Below are 25,405 nucleotides of genomic sequence, written 5' to 3'. Positions count from 1 at the left end.
CTTCCTCGGTGCCAGGCCCTCTCAATGCTCCACCACGCTTCACCCCTTGGAGGCGGAGCTGGCTCTCCCCGACTGTTCCTTTAAGGAGTTGTCCCCGCCCCTCTCGGAATCGCGGTCTGACGCGGGATGACCGCAGCGAGTTCGGTATGTCTATGCAAATAAGTGTCCCCTTCGGGCCAATGGGGAGCGGAGGTGCCGGAAGCGCGGACCAATAGGGCGGGGGCGCTGGGGCTCACCATATAAGGAGCGGCCTCGCCATAAAAGGAAACATTGTATCTCTTTATATGGGGGGGGGAAGGGTTGGGGGATACCTCCGCCGCCAGCGCGTGGTCCCGGCCCCCTCCACCCGCGGTCTCGGCCGCGGCCAGCAGCCCCTGCCCCCCGGGGGACGCTGACGGCCGCAGGGCGCGCCTCCCCAGCACACGGACAGGGGGCGCTGCGCGCGGCCTGGGGCAACCCCGGCCATAGGGGCAGGAAAGTAAGGGCCCAGGTCGGCCCGGGCGTGCAGGGGCCGTGGGTTCGCAGCGGCGGCCGCGGCAGCGAGAGCGGCTCTAGCAGCGACGGGAGTGAGTGCCCGGTGGAACCGGGAAGCCGATGGCGGCGGCGGCCCCGATTCCTCGCTGACTTGCCTGTCCGCCCTCCTGCATTGAGCGCCATGTTACCGAGCCAAGCTGGGGCCGCGGCGGCTCTGGGCCGGGGCTCAGCCCTGGGGGGCAGCCTGAACCGGACCCCGACGGGGCGGCCGGGCGGCGGAGGCGGCGGTGGGACTCGCGGGGCGAACGGGGGCCGGGTTCCCGGGAACGGCGCGGGGCTCGGCCCGGGCCGTCTGGAGCGGGAGGCTGCAGCGGCAGCGGCGCCCACCCCGGCGCCCACCGCCGGGGCCCTCTACAGCGGCAGCGAGGGCGACTCGGAGTCCGGCGAGGAGGAGGAGCTGGGCGCCGAGCGGCGCGGCCTCAAGCGGAGCCTGAGCGAGATGGAGCTCGGCGTGGTGGTCGGTGGGCCCGAGGCAGCGGCGGCAGCCGCCGGGGGCTACGGGCCGGTGAGCGGTGCGGTGAGCGGGGCCAAGCCGGGAAAGAAGACCCGGGGCCGCGTGAAGATCAAGATGGAGTTCATCGACAACAAGCTGCGGCGCTATACGACCTTCAGCAAGAGGAAGACGGGCATCATGAAGAAGGTACCGGAGCCAGAGGTTGGCGCGCCCCGGGGGGGACCCGGAGGGTGGGTGCGCGCTAGGGTAGCCCGGGAGCGAGACAGAGCCGAGGCGGAGGTGAGAGGCTGCGAGTCCGCAGAAGGTGTGTAGGAGGGGATGGTTGTTCACGGGCCGAGCGAAAGGGGAGGGGCCGCCGGGGAAAAGTGGGGAGAGGGGAGATGCTGCGAACGTCCGGAATCCAGGGCTAAGGCGCCGAGGTGGGAGTGACCAGCGCGCGGGAGAAAGAGGGACCTGAGGAGTGCCGGAGTGAAGAGGGGCCGGCAGGAAGGTGGATAACCAGACGCGGGGGTCAGCCGATCCACTGTGTCCTGGTGTGCGGGAAGGGCGGTGGGAAAGGGAGCAGAAGGTTTTGAGATGAGCAGGCTGGAGTTGGATGACAGCAGTGAGCGAGCGTGAGTGGGAGGAAAGGTGGGCATCGCTGAGTTGTGCGGGCTTGAAGGACAGGCAGGGTTAGGGACCAGGTAGGAAGGCTGGGCGGGAGAACTGCTACTGCCTTGAGGACCGGCAAGCAGGGACCAAGTCCCGCCCTGGCCATGTGTCTTCCGCTGCTTTCTCTGGAAATCTCATGCTGCCCGCAGGACTGGCTACAGAATCACCGTTCTTTGGGACAAGTAGGGTTTCCAGCTCTAGGGCGAATCAGTGCGTGCAGTGTTGGGGACAGAAAGATCTGTAGAGGTCTTTTGCCAGTCGATAGCCTGTGAAAAGTGGTGAGGAAAGGGATCGTCCTGGAGTCTAGGAGATACAGGAAGGAATGAAAACAGAGGAACTGGAAGACAACCTATAACCTGGGAACCAGTGTTTTTATCTGTTCCTTGTAGAAGCTGGAACAGCTTCCAAGGTGGGTTGTGCAATTTAGCAGGGGATCCCATCCCTGGGCTCAAGGCAGAGTATCTGTTGCAAACTTGGTCTCATCGGTTTGAGCACTATCAGTAACCCTTGATCAGGTTTTGGGAGAAGGTAATAAGTACCGTGGGTCTTCCCTTGTCCTTCTATCCCAAGGCAAAGGAAAAGGGCAGTATAGCATTACAGGGCAAAAGGAGTTTGGCTGTGGCAACAGGTTAGAGCCTGTGCAGTGTCCTGGCAGGAAGCATGGGCAGTTGCACACTTAGATGACTGTTGTTACTAATGTGATGTGTGAATTCAGCATGGTAGGATCTCACTGACAGTGAGGAGGAAGAGCACACCAGGTAGTGTTAGGGGATAGCTAACTGGGTCTTTCTGTGTCCCCTCGAGGTTATATGCTCAATCCCTGGAAGCTATTTCTGTTTTCTTCGGGTGTCTGCAGACCATGGGACAGCGTCTTCAAGGATATAGGCAGCTCACCTCCAGATATCTAGATAGGACCCTGCTTCAGTCACTAGAGGCGAAGGTCATTGCTGGAGATCACCACATAATTTCCCCAGGGAAGTAGAGAGGAGATTCTGACCTGCCCATCTATCTCCCTCCCAACTCCCCAGGCCTATGAGCTGTCCACGCTGACAGGGACACAGGTGCTGTTGCTGGTGGCCAGTGAGACAGGCCATGTGTATACCTTTGCCACCCGCAAACTGCAGCCCATGATCACCAGTGAGACCGGCAAGGCGCTGATTCAGACCTGCCTCAACTCGCCAGACTCTCCACCCCGCTCAGACCCCACCACAGACCAGAGAATGAGTGCCACTGGCTTTGAAGAGCCGGATCTCACCTACCAGGTGTCGGAATCTGACAGCAGTGGGGAAACCAAGGTGTGTTGTTGGGGTCACCTGTGTAAAGGGAGGGAAGAAAAAAAGGTCCCTTTCCTTTCTTGGCCTAGTACAGGTAAACATATTCTTCGGGATGTGGAGTGGGCCAGGTTAATGGTCCTTATCCTAGGAGACAGGTGTCCATCCTCCATTCCTGACAGGAGGCCGTCCCCCTAGATAAGCGGGCGGCCTCCGTGCCCATATAAGGCCGGCTCGGGCTCCACGCCGGCCTCCCGCCCGCAGCCCGCCTGCCTGGCAAGGCCTTTGCATTCCTCCCGCCAGCTGTCTCCCCGCTGGGGGCGGGGGTGTAGCTTAGCCCTGCCCTCCTGGCAGGCTGGGAATAGGAAGGGAGCCCCCGAATCTAGGGTCCTGGGAACCCACTGCTGTTGCCAAGAGGCTGTCAGATTGGGCAAGGGACTACCATAATAGCGAGCCTCATCCCGGGTGTTCAGGATACCCCGGCCTGGGCTGTTAGGGAGAGAGCTCTGGCCTGCTACTAAGGATGCCGGCTCTAGTTACGCCGCCTCCCCCTTATTCCTGGTAAGGAGAGAGGGGCGGGTCTTCCTGCTTGCTGTCTGTGGAGCTCCACCTTCCGGGTGCTTAACTAACTGACCAATGGAAGGAAGCGGCACTGTTTGCCTTAGCAACGCCTCTACCAACCAAAGGCCTTGAGGCCGGTTGCTTAGCAAACATCCCGGGCTGACCCACCCCGGGTTTTTGAATCAAGTCGGATCTAGGCCTGGAGGCTTGTTTCTCATCTCCTGGCTTCTTCTTCCCTACTAGAAGAACAGAGGCCCTTAGAGGAGAGAGTCAATACTCCGGGTGTCCCCTTGTTTTACTTACCTGTTATCTGCAATCATTTTCTGGTGTGTGTAGGCCTCATTTCTGTCCTGTGGGTAAGTCCCCTGGTAGTTGGTCTTTGGCTAAACTGCATCACTGTCAAACCTTCATGAGCTTTCTTTGAAGATCCCGATCCCTGCCATAGAGCCCATCGGTTCAGAACCATAAGAACCCTTTTGAAGAGAACTTAAGTCCGACCCTCTCACGTTTTGAAGAGGACATTAAAGCTCATAAAAGGGAAGTTATTATCTCAGGGTCACCCAGACAGTCACTGCCAGAGCTGAAAACAGACCATGAGTGAGATTCGTGCAGGTCCCTGGGGTGGAGAACACGCAAGAGTTCTCACTGTGTTTGTTTTGATCTTGACGTGAGCTTAGATGCTTCTCTCTGAGTGGTTTCGGGAATTCCACCCCGCTTAATCTTCTTAACAGCCTCTGAGTTAAGTAATTGTAGTTTTTCATTGTTTGTTTGCAATATTTATTTATATTGTCCTGGGACTCATTATGTAGACCAGACTGGCCTTGAACTCACAGATCTGCCTCCTCTGCCTCACAGGTGCTGGGATCAAAGGCAAGCGCCATCACACCTGGTGTTATTTTTAAGTTTTGAGACAAGGTTGCATTGTGTAGATGAGACTAGACAACTGTTAGGACTTAGGCCATGCCATCATACCCAACAGCATTATGACTTGCATGGTGCAAGTAAATGGTATAACTAGGGTTTTAACTGACTGAAACACAGTTTCTGCTTGAGTTCTCAATTCACACAAAGCTACTGCAGGGATGAAGTCTTAGAAGTTCACTGCTCCATCTTTACTCTGGGTATAGGACACACTGAAGCCAGCATTCACAGTCACCAACCTGCCGGGTACCACCTCCACCATCCAAACAGCACCCAGCACCTCAACCACCATGCAAGTCAGCAGCGGCCCCTCCTTCCCCATCACCAACTACCTGGCACCAGTGTCTGCTAGCGTCAGCCCCAGTGCTGTCAGCAGTGCCAACGGGACTGTGCTCAAGAGTACAGGCAGTGGTCCTGTCTCCTCTGGGGGCCTGATGCAGCTGCCTACCAGCTTCACCCTCATGCCTGGTGAGTTACGAGGGGCAGGGAGAGGTTGGTTCTCCCTGGGACAGATTGAGACTATAATAGGGACTTTAGGGCTAGCCCCAGGAGGACTAAGAGAAGGTGGACATGGGTTAGAGTCAAAGAGAATCCTCCTATGTCCAGTGAGATCCCTGCTGGTGGAGTAGGCAGTTTGAGCTCTTCAGTCTGGTCTGGTCTGGCTAGCTCACCCCTAGACCTCTGTCACTGTGGAGATAGTTGTTCTGCTGCTTCTCTGATGTGACTGGAGGGCAGGTTATGTCCTTGATGGGTTAAGGATAGCTCTGGGTCAGCTGAGGAAGACAGAAGCAAGGAGAAAGAGGGAAGTCACTTCATTCTGGACGTGAAGGACCTTTTCAGGTCCCAGGGGAAAGTGATAGAATTGGGAACAAGTGTGCGGGTCCCTGGGACTATAGTACTCCAGCATGTTTGGTGAAGGCGACAAACTGCATGGGATGGAGCCCAAGTAAAACACTGTGTCTTGTAGGTGGGGCAGTGGCCCAGCAGGTCCCTGTGCAGGCCATTCAGGTGCACCAGGCCCCACAGCAAACGTCTCCCTCTCGTGACAGCAGCACAGACCTCACGCAGACCTCCTCCAGCGGGACAGGTATAACTCCTTGTCACCCCCTCCCCTCCATGTCCTGCCTTCCCACAGGAAGTCTAGCAGAAGGTGCTTAGCAGTCTGGCTCCTGTATTGAGGAGCCCAAGGGAATTTACTAAAGTAGGAACTGGGGTTTTGGTCTCATGTTTATAGAAAAACCAAGTGAGCGGGGCTGGGGTTTGAACCCTGCTGCAGTGGGGATGTGGAGTCAAGGAAGAACTAAGGAAGTGCTGGGAAATTATTTGGTCACTGCCAAGGAAGAGGCAGTTGTATTCGTCACCAGATGGGAGGGCATTGCAGGTCTTGAGTGGCTGTGATTTCCCTCAGCTGTCTCTGGTCATTTCAGAAATTAGAGCGAACTCTCACGAGTAAGTTACTGTCGTTCCAATCTTACTTACTACAGTGTGGTCTAGGGCCCAAGTACCTAAGAACTTGGGGTTTTCAGAAGCTCCAGTGTTACCTCAAACCCAGTGAGTTAGAATTTGCACTTTAACAGGTTCCTGCGTTGGCTTTGGAGAAGTGATTGTCTCAAGGATGGACTGGTTAGGTGTAAGTTCAGGAAGGGGAGAGGAAGGAGCAGGTGGAAATGCAGTGAGTAGTGCAGTCCCCGGGAGAGGGCCATCGCTGTGATGAAGGGTCTGGGAACAGAGAATCGGATCCTAGCATCCCGCTCAGAAGAAAACGTCAGGCTCTTTTTCAGTTGATGGCAGGGAACAAAGAAACAATCTTTTGTCAAAGTTGTGACGCAGAGCATGGTCCACAGATCCTAGAGGCTGGACTCCTGGGGCAGGATGAGAGAGAGCAGTGGGAATCAGCTCCCTGATGTGTATCTGTGTTTTCCAGTGACGTTGCCCGCCACCATCATGACGTCGTCTATACCCACAACTGTGGGTGGCCACATGATGTACCCTAGTCCCCATGCAGTGATGTATGCCCCCACCTCGGGCCTGGCTGATGGCAGCCTCACCGTGCTCAATGCCTTCTCCCAGGCACCATCCACCATGCAGGTGTCCCACAGCCAGGTCCAGGAGCAAGGTGAGGGAAGGGTCAGGGCTGAAGACAGTAGGACCATTTCTCCCTTCTACAGGCGCTCAGATGTGCCCCAACTCCAACACTGAGATGCATTCTCCCCTCCTATTTATGTCTCTCCCCAACGCCCACTTATATTCCTGCACAAATACGCAGACTTGGATATTCTCACACTCACTGGACAATTGTACTTGTTCATTTGGACATTCATGCACACTTAAACCCTCGCACTACAGGCACCCTCATGCATTGCATGAGACACTTTGGGGCACACATCCTTTGCCACATGTCTGAAGCTCCCCAGTCACTTATATATATCACACCTCCGCTAACTAGAGATCCTCTTGAGCACGAAAATGAGTATTTCCCGTGCTTTTCAATGCAGGTGGTGTCCCTCAGGTGTTCCTGACAGCACCCTCTGGGACCGTACAGATCCCTGTTTCTGCAGTTCAGCTTCACCAGGTAAGTGGGCGAGGTGAACCGCCACCCCCTCACCCCTTCCCATTCAGCCAGTCTTCCCTAGCCAAGGGGCCCATCTGTTTCTGCTCAGGCCTGTGTTGGACGGCAGGCCAGCAGGGGGCGCCTGAACCTGCTTGTCTTCCCTACTCCCTCCTCATACTCCTCCTTCCCTGCAGATGGCTGTGATAGGGCAGCAAGCTGGGAGCAGCAGCAACCTCACCGAGCTCCAGGTGGTGAACTTGGATGCCACCCACAGCACCAAGAGTGAATGATCCGCCCGCCACCCTGGACAGACGGCCACGGGACGGCACCACTTATTTATTGTTGCCTTTTCACGTTTTCTTTACACACATCGACTGGCCGAAGGAGGGGGCAGGGAGGAGGAGTGGGCAGCCACAGGACTATGCCCTCTCACTCCAGCCAAAGAAATGGGCCTGCCTGCCCTCCACCTGCCCTCCCTCACCCTCCCCTCTTTCCTGCTCCACCAGTCATGCTGTTGATGGTAGAGCCGTCCTCCCTCCTCAGACCCCTTGCCAGCTTGGCTCAATGTTTGCCATGAGTATTCGCTTACCCAGTGGGACTGTGCCCACCTTCCCACTCACAGGCCTTCTGTGGGACTGGGCACAATGTCCCCCTCTGAGGAAGCATTTGGGGCCCTCTCTCCAGCCTCTTTGGTGACCTCTGGTTAGTTCTGTGTGCCACAGTCTGGGTCAAAAGAGCCCTGCCCCTGCCCCTCAGGGAGCCAAGTGGGAGAGATGGGGGTTTCTTCCCTCATGCCGCCACCCTCTGCCCCCTTCAGCTCCCAAATGACTGGGCCTGTGCACTGGACAGGTTACTGGGGCCACCTGCCCTGCCTTGCCGCTCTTGGGTTGGAGGGAACCTCCTGCGTTCTCTCTTCCCCTTTGTCTTCCCCCTTCTCCCAGCTGCTTTACTTAAAAGTTGATTTTGAACTTTTTATTTGAGGAGATGAAGTGAAAACAAATCTATAAATATATATTTTTAAAATATTTAACTTTTTTTTAATGGCGTTTTTCTCATCCCCCCTCCCTGCCCAAACTCCCCTTTCCTGGGGAGCCCTTAGGCTCTCTAAAGCTGGCTGGACCCCTGGGGACAGCCACCCCATGAGCTGGGGGTCCACCAGTGTGTATGGGGGGAGACTCTGGGTTTGCCCACGTCCTGGCTTCTTTCCAGGAGAAAGCTGGGGGAGGGGCCCTCAGGCCATGCCCCCAAAGTGGGGGGAGGGTGACCCACAACCATAGGCCTCTTTTGTCCTGTAGGGTTGTGACTAGGAAGAGGGAGACCAAAAGTGGGTCAGGGTGGGGGGGTCAGACAGAGGAGATTTCATTTGTGCCACAGCATGGTCATTGCAGTCTTGTGTTACCCCAGACTTGCAGCTACCTGGGGCCCAAGTTGCAGTGAGCAGGATGGGGTCTGGGAGGTGGGGAGACACAGGAGTGGGGGTCACATGGGAGCAGCTCTTGTGCTGAGCGCAGCAATGGAGAGCCAGAAATGGGCAGCTCTCCCAGGGAGTGAGCAGCTACTGTAACTTTTTTAAATTAAGACAAAAAGCCTTGAAGAAAATGACTTTATTTTTCTAAGTGTAACCTCAGTATTTATGTAATTTGTACAGGGCCATGCCCCACCCCCTTAGAACCTGCTTGGGGACCTTGAGGGTGGGCTAGCATAGCGGGAGGGTATTTTACCCTGTGTCAGAGCCAGCCTAAACCACCTGCTTCCAGTGAGGGAGCTTTTTCAGGATGGCACTTGGGGTGGAGTGTTAATCCCTTGCTACTGCCCTCAGTAGGCACATACCTGCTTCTGAGGTTAAGTGAGGGGTGGGGAGGGGTTATGCACAGCCTAGGTATCCCGGGGATGATCTGCTGACATGTTGGAGAACCTCCCAACCTCTAATTCCCATTGCTATCTTCCCCAGCTGGGGATGCCACCATTCTGGGCTTTCTCCTGGAAATAGCTGGGGCCTCGGGTGGCTTTCAAGACTGGGGCATGGTAAATCAGGGGTCAGAGTGGAGGAGCTTGGGACTCAGGTCTGTAACTGCCCAGCCCCTTTCTCTGCTCTTGTCCACTCCACCACCCCCTCTCACTCACCACTCCCCCAACACATAGGAGGAGATGTTAATTCCTCCTCACAAAAGGTAGATCCAGTGAGTGAATCAGGCAAAGTGCTTAGAACGCGTGCTGTGTGACTGTGGCCTTGGGAGAACCTGCTTGTCGGGATTGAGGTGGCATTTATATGTGCAGCAACCCTTGGTGTTTCCCTTCCTAAGTGGCTCTGGGGTGTGTGTGCTTATGTTTGAGTGAATGTCTGTGTGAATGTGGGGTGTATGTGGGTATATCAGTGGTTTCTACTTCCCTGGGATGTTGACCCAGGAATAGTGGACATGGTCACATCCTATGTACAGAGCTTTCTTTTGTATTAAAAAAAAAATACTCTTTCAATAAATGTATCATTTTTGTGCACAGACTGGGATCTTTGACTGTGTCTTTGGGATCTTCGCAGCATAGGGAGGGAGGAGGGATGCAAACTCGCCTAAATTCTGCTCCCGATTGAAGAAATCTGGGCTAGGGACTTTCTTGTTATGCATGGTTTTGCTAACAGATCAGGGCAGTTCAGTGGTTTTACCTGAAAGTCAAAGCGGAAGAGCTAACAATACCTACCGCAGGGTTTGGGTACTGCTGGGAAACTTAAGAACACAAAAACCATTGGAAGGTCAGGGTGTTGGGAATATGGGTTAACAATCCAGGAGTGGGTGCTAACCATAGGTGGATGAGGAAAATGGATCCCCGGTAGAGAGAGGTTGCTTCACACCTGACTAGCTGGAAAGGACACTGGCTGCGGGCTCCCCCGGCTAGTACGCATGCTCCATTCACGCGCCGTTTTCCACGCTGTGCGTGTACCCGGCGTGTGACCCGGAAAGGAGTTGTGGAGGAGGCGGGCCGAGCTGTGGGACCTGCTGCTGGATGCCAGTGAGGGTCGAGCCGGGCGGTGAGAGGTAAGAGAGTTCTGCGCCGACCGGTCCCTTCCCCTTCCCCAGCCTCAAATCCCTCACCCCCTCTCCCTGGGACTGGAGAGAGAAGTGGGGTCTCGCTGGTCCTGTCAGCTCGCGCGCCAGCGCCCGCCATCCTCACCCCCATCCCAACCCCCCAGACCATTCCCAGAGCGGTGCTGGGCCGGCTCCTCCGTCTCTGGAGTCTAGCACGGGGGACTCGGTCCCGCTGCTTTCTGTTCAGTCCCCGAGGCCAGGCGTCACTTTCACGCCCGACTGGACGCTCCTGGTCTAGGTCCTCCCTATACCGTCCCCGCCCCCCAGGCCAAGCGGGTAACTGACTTGGTCCTGTGCTAATGAACAGCCGCTGTGGCATCAATGATTATCTCCTAGTCTCCCTGCCATGCTAAGTGGATCCATCCCCATGGAGGCTCACGTCTTACTTGACTCCTCCTCCTTTCTTCTTTCTGTGTACCCTGACATGCCGGCCTGCTCTGATCACCATTTCTTCATCGTGGTTGCCTTCCATTCTACTCGCCCCATTGCACCTACACTGCTTCAAATCACACAAACCTTTTTTTCTCATCATTTTATTCCCAATAATAGTCTGCCTCAATACCCATTCCCATCTGCTGCCTGCTGCCTACTGTCTCCATCAAAGAATAATATTAGATTATGTAGTAACTTTTAGTGAGCACTTACGGGCTTGACTATGTGCAGTATTCTTGTTTTTTTAAAAGATGGTCTTACTATGTAGTTGGGGTTGGCCTGGAACTTTCTGTGTAGCCCGGCCTAGCTTCAAAATGGTGATTTTCTTGCCTCAGGCTATAGGCATGTGCCAGCACACCGTGCTTAAAATTCATAGCCTTTAAATAAGAGATTTATGGGACGGGAGGTGTAGTTCAGTTGGTAGAGTGCTTTCCTAGCATCTATGAAGCTCTGGATTCAGTCCCCAGCACCCATATAGTTCTGACAACCTGACAACATCTGTAACTATAGTTCCAGGGGATCTAATTCCCTCTTCTGGCCTCCAAGGTCACCAGGCAAGCACGGGGTACACAAACATACAGGCAAAACACACACACACACATATCACATACAATATATCATAAACAAATATTTTTTTTGGTTTTTCGAGACAGGGTTTCTCTGTGGTTTTGGAGCCTGTCCTGGAACTAGCTCTTGTAGACCAGGCTGGTCTTGAACTCACAGAGATCCACCTGCCTCTGCCTCCCGAGTGCTGGGATTAAAGGCGTGCGCCACCACCACCCGGCATAAACAAATATTTTTAAATAATAAATATGTGAATGAATGTTTTGTCTGTCTGTCTGTCTGTATGTATGTGCACCATGTGTATGCAGTGCCTTGGAAGTCAAAAGAGGGTGTCAGACCTCTGGAACTGGAGTTACAGATGGTCTTGAGCTTCCACGTGGGTGTTGGGTACTGACCCTGGTCATCTCATATGGTAGCAAGTGCTTTTTTTAAAAAGATTTTATTTATTATGTATACAATATTCTGCCTGCATGTATGCCTGCAGGCCAGAAGAGGACATCAGATCTCATTATAGATGGTTGTGAGGCACAATGTGGTTGCTGGAAATTGAACTCAGGACCTCTGGAAGAGCAGCCAGTGCTCTTAACCTCTGGGCCATCTCTCCAACCCGGCAGCAAGTGCTTTTAACCCCTGTACCATTTCTTCAGTACCCATAGCCCCCTCCCCCAGTGCTCAGCCTCTCACATGCTAGACAGGGCCACTACTTTTGAGCTCTAGCCCCAGCCCTCTTCTATTCCTTGCTCTTTTGTAATCTCATCTCATGGAATATATATCTTACATAAATATAGCTGCTTATTTTATCCTGTCCTATACTTTGTCTTTTCTGCCCGTGTTCTAAATTTCGTCACAACCTACCCCATTTTGTTGCACAATCCCGTCATGTTCCATGTGGTGGTTTTCTCTTTCACATCCTGCCTATCTTTCTCCCTGTGTATTCCAGGAGGTCAGGATGGTAGGGGAACAACGAGCAGGGAACCTTATGGTACCCCTGGGGCCTCAACTGCAGGCATACCCTGAAGAACTCATTCGACAGAGGCCTGGACGTGATGGACATCCCGAGTACCTGATCCGATGGCGTGTCCTCAAGTGTGGAGAAGAGGGCAAAGTAAATGGAGAGGAAGACAAACCGGAGCACCTCCTCATGTGGCTGTCAGCCCCAGAGGTCTATGCCAACTGCCCGTTGCTATTGCGAGAGCGAACACTATCTAAAGGACCTCAGGATGATTCTGCCGGAGAGTTAGGAAGCTTCCCACAAGATCCAGGAGACCTGGATGAGTTGGCAGTGGCAGAGATGGAGGCTGATGTGCGGGTACTGGTACGCAGGGCCACCCGGCAGCTGGCAGAAGGTGGGAGCTCAAGCCTGGTGGCTGCTGTGCTTCACACTGTCCACGTGCTGAGTGCCTATGCCAGCATTGGGCCCCTCGCTGGAGTCTTCAGAGAGACCGGAGCCCTCGATCTGCTTATGCGTATGCTGTGCAGTCCTGAGCCTCAGATCCGCCGGAGTGCGGGCAAGATGCTGCAGGCTCTGGCAGCCCATGATGCTGGTGAGGGAAAGTGCCGGGGGCGGGGGCAGTGGGGAGAGAAGGGGCCTATAAGAGTAAGGAAAGAGCTGCGGACAGTTCCCAGCCATTACTAATGAGTAGCAGCTCAAGGTAAAGGAAATATAATGAATGGTACACACAGGACAAAGAGACATGGGGTTTATCTGTCACTGTGTGGTAGAGAGTAAAGTGGGCAGACTGGCATTTGTTGAATATTTGAGATGTATTAGTTGGTTATAAAATTAGTATGGGGAGGGGTTACAGCCAACTTAAAATATTAAAATATCTGTATATAGTTTGGTATAGGGGCACATGTCTTTAATCTTAGCACTTGGAAGAGGCAGTTGGGTCTCTGTGAGTTTAAGACCAGCCTAGTCTGGTGAGGGATCCAGGACAGTCAGGGCTACATAGTATGACCCTGTCTTGAAAAAAACAAAACAGAGAAAAAAAAAGTGTGTATGTATGTATGTATCAGTACACAGAATTTAGTAATTTTTAATTACTAAAAATTAAAAAAAATATTTAAATAAATATTAAAAATACTTATTTATTGTCTATAGTGTTCTGACTGCATGTTTGCCTACAGCTAGAAGAGGACACCAGGTCTCATTACAGATGGTTGTGAGCCACCATGTGGGTGCTGGGAATCGAACCCAGGACCTCTGGAAGAGCAGCCAGCGCTCTTAACCTCTGAACCATCTCTCCAGCCCTGAATTTAGTAATTTTAAGTTTAATAATGTGGTGTTATGTTTCAGTTCTGTGCATGTATATGTTTGTGCTAGGTTACATATAAAGTGTATTTCTTGCCTTGGGTCTCAGTCACAGAGAAGTTTAAAAGCCTCTGGGGAAGGAAAAGCCTAGGATAGGCAGGGAAAAGCAATGAGGATTGAGAAGATCTGGACTGCGTGTGGCTTGCAGGGAGTCGGGCTCACGTCCTTCTGTCACTGAGCCAGCAAGATGGCATCGAGCAGCACATGGATTTTGACAGCCGCTACACCTTACTAGCGTTGTTTGCAGAGAGCACCTCCACTGAAGAGCGCTGCATGGCCTTTGAGGGCATCCACCTTCCTCAGGTACTCTGCCAGTTGTGCAGGAATGCTGGGTATATGGCGATGTTTCTCAAGCTGTATCCAGGACTGTGGACTAGCACCTGAGTACCCTGAAGGGCTAGTCAGAGTAAAGGGTCAGCCTCCCCCATTGAGGATTTCTGATACCAGGAGCTAAGGCTAGAATCTGGGGAAGCAGACCAACAAGAACCCACGTAAAGCTGGGTGGTTTATGGCAGCCTGCCTCCAGTCCAGCCAGCAAGTGAAAGAGCTAGCCAGATGAGCTAAAATGGGGAGCTCTAGGTTCAGGGAGGTTTTGTATGTAAGGTGAACTGTGATCAGGAGAGATACCTGATGTCTACCTTGGGCTACTTCAGTTGTGTGCACACACGCACATGTACCCCCACACACGAGTGTCACGATGCAGACAACACACACAAATATACACAAAAGCAAATACAAGAATATGTGTTTTAGGATAATTATTTTGTCAGCTAGAGAGATGGTTCTGTGATTAAGAGCACTGACTGCTCTTCCAGAGGACCCAGGTTCAGTTCCCAGCACTCATGTATTAGCTAACAATCATCTGTAACTCTAGTTCCAGCAGATCTGATTACCCTCTTCTTGCTTCTACAGGCACTAGATACAAACATCCTACATAGACATACATACAGACAAAATACCCATGCACATAAATAATTTTTTAAAAAGGTAATTCTTTTGTGTTTCTTAGACAAATCAACCTGAGAAGTGCAGGCTGAGGAGTGAGGCTTCCTCATTTGTCTATAGAGGAAGATACTGAGGGACAAGGAGATGACCGAGCAGGAGAGGACTTAAACCAAGGCTTGTGTCTTGCAGATCCCTGGGAAGCTGCTCTTCTCCCTGGTGAAGCACTACCTGTGTGTCACTTCCCTGCTGGATCAGCTGAATAATAGTCCAGAGCCGGGAGCTGGAGACCAAAGCTCTCCGTGTCTCTCAAAGGAAAAGAGCCTGGGCCAGCGGGAGCTAGAGTTCAGTATGGCAGTGGGCAACCTCATTTCAGAGCTGGTGCGGAGCATGGGCTGGGCCCGGAACCTTAGTGAGCAGGGCATTGTGCCACCCCGGCCATCCCGGTCCATCTTTCAGCCCTGCATTTCAGGCCTTCCACTGTTACTGCCCACCATTGTCACTACTCCCAGGAAGCAAGGGCGGGCCTTCCGTCATCGCTCTGAATTTTCTAGCCGTAGTGGTTATGGTGAATATGTTCAGCAGACAGTGCAGCCTGGCATGCGAGTTCGGATCCTCGATGACTACGAGGAAATCAGTGCTGGTGATGAGGGCGAGTTCCAGCAGAGCAACAATGGTGTGCCCCCTGTGCAGGTGGGGGTCAAACAGTGGCGGGCATAGCCTGAAAATACAGCTCAGTAGATAGAGTGCTTGCCTAGCATAGCTGAGGCCCTGGGTTTAATCCCCAGCACCATATAAAGCTGGGAATGGGTCCATGTTTGTAATCTCAGCACTGGAGAAATGGAGGCAGGGAGATGGGAAGTTTAAAGTCATCCTTGGCTACATAGCAAATTGGAGGGCTAGTCTTGGCTACGTGAGACCCTGTTTCAACAACAAAAAGACATAAAGGAGGGCCAGGCGTGGTGGAATGACTTCAAGCTCAGCACTCAAGAGGCAGAGGCAGGTAGATCTCTAGTTTTGAGGCCAGCCTGTTCAACATGGCAAGTCCCAGGACAGCCAGGATGTATAGAGAGACCCATAAATGACGATGTTGATGGTGGTGGTGATGATGATGAAGAGAAACCCCCTAGATGTGGAGTAGTTATTAAAACAAAAGAATCTGTACACAAGAGGGCCGAGGAGGTTTGGTGGCATAGGTGGGCTGTGAGGTCACAGGGTCAGGAAGCAGAATATAACATGCTGAGATGCCCCCCATTGCTGTCAGCAGGGAAATGCCAAGCAGTGTGGGAGCAGAGGCCATGAAGGATAAAAGACAGGGCCTACTCACCCCCATGTTGTCAGGAAGCCGTTAGTCATGTGATTTCTGTAGGCCTAGCCAGTTGTGGTCTGGTCAGAGGGCTGAGTCCTCTCAACTCTTCCCTTCTACCAGGTCTTCTGGCAATCAACTGGCCGCACCTACTGGGTACACTGGCACATGCTGGAGATCCTGGGGCCTAAGGAGGCTGCTGGGGATTCTGCTGCAGCAGTTGTGGAGAAGAGAGAAGGGGCCACTGTATCAGGCACAGGTGAGCCTTGGAGAGGTCATGGGTAGTGTGTTGCAGAACCAAGGGGCACTGACTAGCACTAAGCCATTTCTGAGTGGGGCCTGCCCCAGAGGTTCAGAAACTGACTTCCTACATCCTTAGCATTTCCCTCCTGGGACCGGAAACCTCCAGATGGCCTGTACTCACTACCATATCTCCAGCCGGAGCCCCGAAAGAGTGAGGAGTCAGGATGTCTGACCCAGGCAGAGTGGTGGGAACTGCTTTTCTTCATCAAGAAGTTAGACTTGTGTGAGCAGCAGCCCATTTTCCAGAATTTGCGTGAAAAACTGGATAAGGTACCAGAAGTCTGAGGTGTCTGGATTGAGAGACGTTGTGCGTTAGAGCTGGGCACTCAGGGGAAATTCTAACCGTGAAATGTCACCTGGGTGGGGGTGGGGGTGGGAGTGGGGCAGAGAGCTAATGGTTGAAGCCTATGGAGGTTCCACTAATGGAGGAGGCATACTTTGAGGGTCTAGCATGTAGGAGATAGGGGCAAATGGCAGGGAGACACTTCCCATGATGTTCCTAGGAACTTTGTATCGTCCCTGAAACGAATACCCTTTGGATTGACAGGCCCTCGGTGAAAAAGCCCTAGGTGAGCTCTCTGTGCCCATAGAGGTGGCTGAGGGGGTGCTGCAGGTTCTCAGTAAACGCTTTGAGGGCAGCAACCTCTGTGACCTGCTCAACTCCCAAATCTACACCAAGTATGGACTAATGCCTGAGGAACTGGACAGCTTGTCTTCTTCCTGGAGTCACTCCTGTACCCCAGAGCCAGAGGAGGAGTCAAAGTCGGCAGCCAGCTTCGCAGAGGAAGAAGCTGAGTCCTGCAAGGCCAACACTGAGCCCTCAAAGGCAGAGGCAGAGCCTGCCGGTGCAAAGACTGAGTCCTCCAAAGCCCAGAGTGACTCACAGCTCTTCAGTCAGCTTCTGGTGACAGAGGGGATGGCCCTGTCCCCTGAAACACAAGAAGCAGCTGCTGGTGAGTTGAGTTCTGGGAGGGGAAGGCAAGGGCATTGGAACAAGACATGCATTGGCCCAGATGAAGTGGGTAGAGTGGAGGGAGAACCATGGAGGAAGGGCCCTTTCTTGGCAGAAAAGCCTTGAAGGCACACATGTCTGCACATAAACGTGATTATAATGAACAGCCCCCCTTTCTTCAGTATCTTTGGTTTCACAGGCATCTCCTCTTTGGGTGTGATCATTACGTGCTCTGGCTCAGCCAGGAGTGCTGAGCTGCAGTGGTGAACACTGCTGCTAACAGAGCCGGGCTTGACTCTAAAAACGTCCAGCTTGGAGGAGTCACCGTTGTTTTAGCTCCTGCCTTTCCCTCACTGATTACAGAAATGGCCAGAGCCTTGCGGGGTCCTGGTCCACGCAGCACCCTGGATCAGCATGTGGCAGCGGTCCTGGCCACTGTGCAGATCTCCAGCCTGGACATAGACCTGCAGCTCTCGGGGCTCTGTGCCCTCTCCCAGGCTGTGGAGGAGGTCACTGAGCGGGACCACCCGCTGGTCCGTCCTGACAGAACATTGAGGTTAGCATGTTGCCGAGGGAAGAGGTTGGCTTGAAGCTGTAGCTGTTCAGGGTGATGGTAGGAGGGAAGGAAGGAGTAATGAAGTCAAAAGGTGGAAAGGCGGGGGATGAAGGAAATGTGGGGCCTGAGGAGCCGTGGAACAGAAGACTGGGTGATAGCATGCTCTTTGAGTGTTCCCATTAATTTACATGCGTGCTCTCATTAAATCAGTCTGCCACCACAGAAACAATGATGCCATTAGTCCTGTAGTAATATTAGTATTAGAGTTTACATGAAAAAACTGAGAATTCAGCTCATGAAAATAAAATTATTATATATAATTTTAATATGTAATTTTAATATATAATTAAACCTAATTATATATTATTATATTTTACATGAAAAAAGCTCAGAATTCTACAGATAACAGAGCTAGGATCCAAACCCAGGGCCTCTGGCCCTATTTAAAAATTCTTTTCAAGCCAAGTGTGGTGGCACAGGCCTAATCCTAGGACTTGGGAAGCTGAAGCAGGGGATCATGAGCTTGAGGCCAGCCTGGGTTGCATAATAAGATCTTGTCTAAAAAAATTTTTTCTTTTCTTTTTCTTCTGTTCCTACTTTCTTTTTCTTAAGTTTCTCCTGATTTCGTTATTACACGAGTAGACTCTCATTTTTAAAAAGGGTCCTGTGAAGGAATATTGAAGAAAGCCCTGCTGGGGTGTGGTGACACACACCTGCCATCACAGAGTGTAGAAGCCAGACAAATCTGAGTTCCCCGGAAAGACTTAGAGTGGGTTAGTAAGAGGAGAGAGGGGGAGAGAGAGAGGAATGGAAGGAGGTAGCTCTGTAGTCTGGGCCACAGCTTGTAACAGAACAATGTCCTCTTCTTTCTCTGTCCCTTTCTTTCTCCGTTGTCAGATGTACCTCAGGCCACCTATGTCACTGCACTGTATTATGACTAGAGAGATGTTTTTCCGAGGACCTGGGTTCGCTTCCCAGCACCCACTTGCGCAGCTCACAGCGTCTGTGACTGCTGCCCCAGGGGCTCCACACACCTGCCCCGAGTGTACAGTGTCCACAGAGTCACACACGTACAATCAGACATTTAAAATAAATAGTAAAACATAGGTAATTTTTGTTTGTAAAGATTTTTATAATATTTAAAGGTATAAATTAGATTTTTTGGAAACATGGTGCATAAAAACATTAAAATTGTGTGTACTAGCCTGGCGGTGGTGGCGCATGCCCTTAATCCCAACACTTAGGAAGCAGAGGCAGGAGGAGTTCTATGAGTTCGCATCCAGCCCGTCTACAGAGCGAGTGCAAGGACAGCCAGGGCTGTTAAAAAACCAAAAAGAAAAAAGAAGAAAAAAGAAAAAAAATTGTGTGTATTATTTGGGAAATTGCATGTGATGTATTTGTATTTGTGTTTTAGCGTCTGTGGTCACACTCTTCTGTGGCATTTCTTTAGAGGACTTTTGCCAGTCATTATTTTCACTGTTGCATAGAGCTATGATGTGGCTGCAGCCAACTTCAAGTCCCCTGCTCTGCTGTCCACATTTCCCGTACCGTGGCCAGCACAGTTTTGCTTTTTAATGGATCAGACTGGCGCGCGCGCGCATGTGTGTGTGCGCGAGTGCGCGCGCCCTGTGGCATGTATGTGGAGATCAGAGGACAGCTTGAGCAAGCTGGTTCTCTCCCTCCACCGTGTGGCTGCTGCTCCAGCCCAGGCCATCAGACTTGGCAGCAGGTGTTGTTACCCTCTGGGCCATCTGGGAGGCCCAAGTCAACAAGATTTTGACTCATCAGTGACTGTCTCTGTTAACTTCTGATGACATTAGACGTATTTGTGTGAATTTGTTTCTGCCTCCATAAATATTCTGTTTATGGAATATCCTCCACTTTTTATTGAGCTGTTCCTTTTTTTCTTAAAGATTTAAAGGCATTCTTAAATTATTTGTTATCTGTGTTAAATATTTGTTTTTAAACCATGTTAGCTTTATTTTTGTGACCACAGGAGAGTCTCTGTCAGTATAAGAAGGTAAAAACTAGACATGGTGGTGAGGCTTGTAGTCTCAGCCTCGAGGCAAAGGCAGGCAAATCCTGCAAGTTCATGGCTAGTGAGTTTCAGGCTAGCCAAGACTACATGGAAAGACACTCTCTAAAAAAAGAGGAGGAAGAAGGAAGGAAGGAGGGAAGGATGAATAGACAGAATTAGATAAAAATTATCCAAAAAGGCTTTTCTGCAGGGATACCCAGCTAATACTTTGGTGAACATTCCAACTTCATGTTAGATTAAGTAATCATAACCAGTCCTGGTTTGGGTGTGGTGAGCATGTCTCTAATCCTCGCCCTGGGAAGCAGAGGCAGGAGGACAGAGAGTTTGAGGTTGGCCCTGTATCAAATAGAGTGACGTCCAACTACAGAAACAGCTGTGCACTTAGTCACCAGTTCATGGTTTGCTTACTGTAAGGTTCTGATGAGGTAGGTCAGGACTTGTGCTCCTTCCAAGAGGATCTCTGCTTGGGTTGTTTCTCTGAGTAGTTCCTGGCTGTCTGACCTGTGTTGGCCACGGTGTGACAAGGGTTAGCCTTCCCCACGGTTTGACAAGAGTTAACCTTCATCACTGTGTGACAAGGGTTAGCCTTCCCCACGGTTTGACAAGAGTTAACCTTCATCACTGTGTGACAAGGGTTAGCCTTCCCCACGGTTTGACAAGAGTTAACCTTCATCACTGTGTGACAAGGGTTAGCCTTCCCCACTTTGTGACAAGGGCTAGCCTTCACTCTCAGGACTCGCAGCTCTCTGCCTCACAACCAACATTTTGGTTTTATTTTTTGTTTTTTTCTTTGAAAAGGAGAGTTGTATTTTGAGACAGAGTCTCATACTGCAGTGCCTGGACTGACATTGAACTTGTGATCCCCCTACCTTCACATCTCAGTGTTGAGATTATAGCTAGCTGGGACTGCAGACATAAACCTCCGTGTCTTGCTCTATCAGCGTTTCTCTTGGACATCTTCTCCAGCTCGTATTGTTTCCCTCTTAATCTTATTTGTAGTGTCTTTCAGTGTGCTAAAGTTTTTAGTTTGCTATAGTTTTCAGCTTTTTATAGCCTCAAAAATTTTCTGTCGTATTAAGAGAGTCCATTCTTTCCAGGAGTTGGTGGCACACACCTTTAATCCCAGCACTCAGGAGGCAGAGGCAGGCGGATCTCTGTGAGTTCGAGGCTAGCCTGGTCTACAAAACTAATTCCAGGACAGCTAGGACTGTTACACAGAGACACCCTGTCTCAAAAATTAAAAAGAAAGAAAGAAAGAAAGTCCATTCTTCAGTTTAGCTCAAAGCATTCACATCATGAGGCTCACAGCCTTCTGTAAACTCCAGTTCCAGGGGATCCAATGCCCTCTTCTGGCCTCTGCACATGTGTGCATGCACATAGCACACACACACACATAATTAAAAATAAAAATGTAAAAGAAAGGTCCATCCTATTCCAGGATGCTTTTTTGGCACATGGCAGTCAAATGTTGGCCTCTCACCCAACCTCTCTTCATCTTAGTTTCTGAGAACGAGTCACTCACTGAAGCCAGACCTCACTCATTTGGCTTGACTGGTTGCCCAGCCGCAAGCCCAGGCGTCCCCTGTCTCTGCCTCCTCAGTGCCCAGCTCTTTTTATGTCGGTTCAAGAGCTCTAGATTCAAGTCTTGATGTTTGTCAAGCAAGTGCTTTACCAACTGAGTCATCCAGCCTCTGAAAATTTTTTTTATTATTTTTCTAATATCTATTGTAGCGGCGTAAACAAATGCAGACAGTTTGTAAAAAAATATATATAGTTTTAATGTAGAAATAGACTTACAGAACCACCGTTCCTGCGGAGACCAGGAAAGTAGAAGAGACAGCTCGGAGCACGCTTGTCAAATTTATAGGCAGACGTTAGCCCGAGGCGAACACGCCCCCTAAGGGGCGGGACTTATCCCTACATCTCCCCTTTTTGTCTAAATAAGACAGAACTAAACCAAATACAACTACATACCTATTATTTCTGTTTTTGTTTTTTATGTTCATTTGAAATTCAAGGGCTGGAGAGATGGTTTGGTGGTAAAGAGCACTGACTGCTCTTCCAGAGGACCCAAGTTCAATTCCCAGCACCCACATGGCAGCTCACAACTGTCTGAAGATCTAGTTCCAGGGGATCTGACACCTTCACACCAATGCACATAAAATAAAGTTAAATAAACCATAAAAATATTTAAAAAATTCAACTGCAAATTTATTTTTGCAAATGGCATGAAGCAAGCCTAACCTCTTTTTCAAGTGGATAGCAGGGTGCTGTCTTTCTAGGTGCTAGGAACTGAACCCCAGGCTTAACACACACCAAGTTCACGCTCTCTCCCTGAGCTACAACCCCAGCAACATCAGGGTGGGCTTGTTGTTTATTTGAAGAATTTTGATTTTATTCTTTTGCATTTTGGCTTTTTAACTTTTGAAGATAAAGTGTGTTGATCACGCTGTGCTTAAGGCTGCCCTTCGATTCTTGGCAGTTCTTTCTCCATCTCCCAGATGCTGGGATTGCAGCATGAACCACCCAGCTCCACCATCCACTTTTCAGTAGTCTGTTCTTGCTCACTGGCTGAGACCTGTCTGCCATTACTTCTTTAGTCTTCTTGTCTCTTTGGCCCCTGTCTTCACTCCAGAGTTTCAGTCAAATACTTTTGGTTATATTTGACTAACTAGGAACAAAGCTATTGTGATTTTTTTCCAAACAAACCTTAACCATTCCTACGTACTGTTCCCCCTCTTCCTGAATCTACCTGCCATTTTTTCTTTTTTTTAACTTTTAAGCCATTTGAATTGAGAAACTGGGGAGCAGTTAGACTGCAGAGGGGAGGGCTCAGGAGTGAGACTAAAGTCAGGAAACAGGTTAGGGTAGAAGAGCAGACTGAATCTTGATGGATGGAGTTGGCAGGGGGTCAGAGAGCATCATGTCAGGAAAGTAAGGCAAGGTTGCTTGGGATGGGGGATCTCAGTGTCTCCTCTTTTCCCAGAGAGAAGCTAGTGAAGACACTGGTGGAGCTGCTGACCAACCAGGTGGGAGAGAAGATGGTGGTGGTGCTGGCCCTACGCCTCCTTTACCTGCTTATGACCAAGCACGAATGGCGTCCACTCTTTGCCAGAGAGGGTGGCATCTACGCTGTGCTGGTTTGCATGCAAGAATATAAGACATCGGTTTTGGTACAGCAGGCAGGACTGGCGGTGAGTACACTGGCAGAACTGGGGAGAGCGATGAGTAAGACAGGTAGGTGGGGAGGATGGATGGCCACCGACCTTGGAAATGTACTGTACTGACTTAGACTAAGTGGGAAAACACAGGTAGCTCTAAGAATGGGCTCTGGGTGGTTTTGGAGCTGGAGTGCATGACTGGAGAAAGGTACAATGGAGTTTTTAAGAATAATACTCAAGCTGGCCAGTGGTAGTGCACACATTTAATCCTAGCAGTCGGGAGGCAGAGGCAGGTGGATCTCTGTGAGTTGGAGGCCAGCCTGGTTTACAGAGTGAGTTCCAGGGCAGCCAGGGCTACACAGAGAAACCCTGTCTTGGGAAACAAAACAACAACAAAAAAGAATGATATTCAATAGGTAGTGCTGGAGTCACCAGCCCTAATGGACAGTGTTCTGCCTGCACGTGTCCCTGCAGACCAGAAGAGGGCACCAGATCTCATCAAGATGGTTGTGCTTTTAACCTCTGAGCCATCTCTCCAGCCCAAGGCTACATCTTTTATAGTCTGTAATTGCACATAGGCTTAGATGGGAGAGAGGGGGCGTGTGAGCTGTGTGTGGCCTGTGATCAGGGATTGACAAGTTAATAGGCACCACAGTTATATATTAATAATGGTCTACAAATTCTTCTTGCCAGAGATAAGAATGACTCCCTTTTTAGCAAGCAGGAACTTTCTTCAAGCCCCTGAGAGAATGGGGCTTTTGTCTAAATGCCTGACCTTGGGAAAAGGACTTTTTCGGGGACTAGACACTCCAATATAGAATATTGCAGTTCTTTTTAAGTTACATAAAGTTTATTAAAATACAGTGGAAAGTCATAATGAAGCAGGTATACAATTGTTTTATTGTTTAGCTATGGAATAATATTATTTTTAAGAGCAGGTAATAAGGAATATTAGCCAAAACTTATAAAGCACAAATTCTTAATTCATGATTCTACTTTCAAGGTTTCATTATAAAGATAAAGGTTTTTTTTCCCTGTACTTTGATTAAAATAGGAAATTTGTGAAAATGTAAAAGTTATACAATGGAAAATATATTACTATAACAATGTTATAATTATAATGCTGATATATTGATAAGGATGTTAGCTATATCAAAATGATAAGGCTATACCAATATGAAAGCTATTGAATTAGATTAAACTTTTTTTAAAAAGGAAAGTAAATATGCAGTGTTTATACTGAGTGCTTATAGATGTCTTCCATCCAGTTGCCTTTGATTTCTTTAAGGGACTAGGGGCTATCTGTTGCCCCATGGGCCTGCATAATAGGAATACTCACTATGCTCAAGATTAACCTTAGGTCAGTGATGTCAGACACCAGCTTTGACAAGGATATCACTTACCAGGATAGAGACATGGGGATTAGAGAAACAAATAAAGAGAATAAAGACAAGACTGAAAATAATAAAACAGAAACATAGGATAGTACAGAGAGGGAGTTCCAGTGAATATTGAAATCGCCTGCATTTAATTTTTCGTAGGCGTTTATACCCCAACACAACAGGGGGAAGAAGACAAAAGACTATTTTAACATGATACAAAGGACAACTGGAACAGCTATTTACTTCAATACTCTGAGACATGAAGTCGTTAGAATTCTGCTGTTTAGGCAGTGAACTCACCCTAGATCAAGAATCCTAAAAGACAGCCACTTCCAAGGTCAAACCTCCTATTTCAAGGGAAAGAGCAGAAGTATGCTTGAATTTCCTGACCATTGGCCGGGGTGAAGTGGATCTATTTGTATCGGCCATCTTAATGTCAAAAACCGCAAAAGACCACACCCTAGGCTGAAGTGTGTAGCTACAATGTTGTCAACAACTTTGAGCATGCTAATACTCTCCGACCTTCAGACACGGTGGACTCTTCCCCGTGTTCTCTCCAGTTTCCTAAAGGTGCCCACATGATAGCATATCTCTCCTATTGTGAAAACTGATTTATGAATGTCATGCAGTGGATTTTCTTTCCACCTGCAAGCTTCATGCAAGTCTTCTGGGCTTACCTTTTGAATAAAATTATTTTCTTTTCAGCCCTCACTTACAGTCTTGCTCATGGGAAGATTCAACGAAAGCAATGTTTTATGTGTGCTCTATGTCTTAGGTGTATGTGACACACACAAGCACATGCTAGAATGTGGTATAATGACAGTAAGAACATTAACCAAAATGCTGGTGGTGCTCTCTATATAATAGAATTAGATGGTATGTGTATACAATGTGCTGTTCTTACTACTGTTAAGCATAAGGAAGAATGGATCAAAAAGTCAGTTCACTAAACCTTCTAACTATACTGAGTTCTAAGCCAAATAAAGATATATTCCAACCAGATGTTGATGGTGGACATCTTTAATCCCAGCACTCAGGAGGCTGAGGCAGGTAGATCTCTATGAGTTTAAGACCAGCCTGGTCTACAAGAGTGAGTTCCAGGACATCGAGGGCTACACAGAGAAATTCTGTCTTGAAAAACCAAAAACATAAAAAATTTTTTTTAAAGATATATTCCAGATGCAATAGGAAAATGCTCACAGTCTATATCCTCCCTTCTTATTGCAGTTTTTTGCATGGCTTGGTTTATCCAAATAGCTAAAGCCTAAACGTGAACAAACCAGAAACTAGACAAATGTAGACCTTAGAATTTACAAATCGTGATCATCAAGGATACCTTATTTATCAGGCATATGTTACTATCCAAATTTTCTAGCGGCTTGGTGTTAACTTGTGTGGGAACAGGCAGAGTTATCACGCTATATGTGAAAGAATA

At 49.9% G+C, this 25,405-nt stretch overlaps 2 protein-coding genes across 3 annotated transcripts in view; both read left to right on the top strand.

The window, feature by feature from the left end:
* Positions 1-287: 287 nt before the first annotated feature.
* Srf (serum response factor) lies at positions 288-9,439 on the top strand. 2 transcript variants are annotated; one of them, XM_075980778.1, is made up of 7 exons: positions 288-1,174; positions 2,668-2,934; positions 4,599-4,860; positions 5,360-5,479; positions 6,317-6,508; positions 6,888-6,964; positions 7,138-9,439. In XM_075980778.1, the coding sequence occupies exons 1-7, from the start codon at positions 656-658 to the stop codon at positions 7,231-7,233; spliced, it is 1,533 nt and encodes a 510-aa protein (XP_075836893.1). In that variant the 5' UTR covers positions 288-655; the 3' UTR covers positions 7,234-9,439. The 2 variants fall into 2 exon arrangements, with proteins under 2 accessions (XP_075836893.1, XP_075836894.1); XM_075980779.1 differs by lacking the exon at positions 6,317-6,508.
* Positions 9,440-9,873: 434 nt separating this feature from the next.
* Cul9 (cullin 9) overlaps positions 9,874-25,405 on the top strand; it is a 40,591-nt gene continuing 25,059 nt past the window's right edge. The window contains exons 1-9 of the mRNA XM_075980776.1: positions 9,874-9,972; positions 11,960-12,563; positions 13,479-13,633; positions 14,465-14,965; positions 15,702-15,837; positions 15,958-16,151; positions 16,429-16,834; positions 17,197-17,389; positions 22,414-22,621. Coding sequence (XP_075836891.1) covers positions 11,969-12,563; positions 13,479-13,633; positions 14,465-14,965; positions 15,702-15,837; positions 15,958-16,151; positions 16,429-16,834; positions 17,197-17,389; positions 22,414-22,621 — 2,388 coding nt within the window. The 5' untranslated portion in view covers positions 9,874-9,972; positions 11,960-11,968. The remainder of the gene's footprint in view (positions 9,973-11,959; positions 12,564-13,478; positions 13,634-14,464; positions 14,966-15,701; positions 15,838-15,957; positions 16,152-16,428; positions 16,835-17,196; positions 17,390-22,413; positions 22,622-25,405) is intronic.

Source organism: Microtus pennsylvanicus, chromosome 7 (assembly GCF_037038515.1).
Source record: "Microtus pennsylvanicus isolate mMicPen1 chromosome 7, mMicPen1.hap1, whole genome shotgun sequence".
Lineage (NCBI taxonomy): Eukaryota > Metazoa > Chordata > Mammalia > Rodentia > Cricetidae > Microtus > Microtus pennsylvanicus.
Note: the sequence above shows the minus strand (reverse complement) of the source record. Positions and strands in the feature narration are given on the sequence as shown.

Bases quoted from the DNA above. Each gene is read 5' to 3' on its own strand.
- Srf (XM_075980778.1), top strand. From the start codon at position 656: ATGTTACCGAGCCAAGCTGGGGCCGCGGCGGCTCTGGGCCGGGGCTCA. The intron at 6,509-6,887 runs GTGAGGGAAGGG...TTTTCAATGCAG, and splicing joins CAGCCAGGTCCAGGAGCAAG to GTGGTGTCCCTCAGGTGTTC. The intron at 6,965-7,137 runs GTAAGTGGGCGA...CCTTCCCTGCAG, and splicing joins CTGCAGTTCAGCTTCACCAG to ATGGCTGTGATAGGGCAGCA.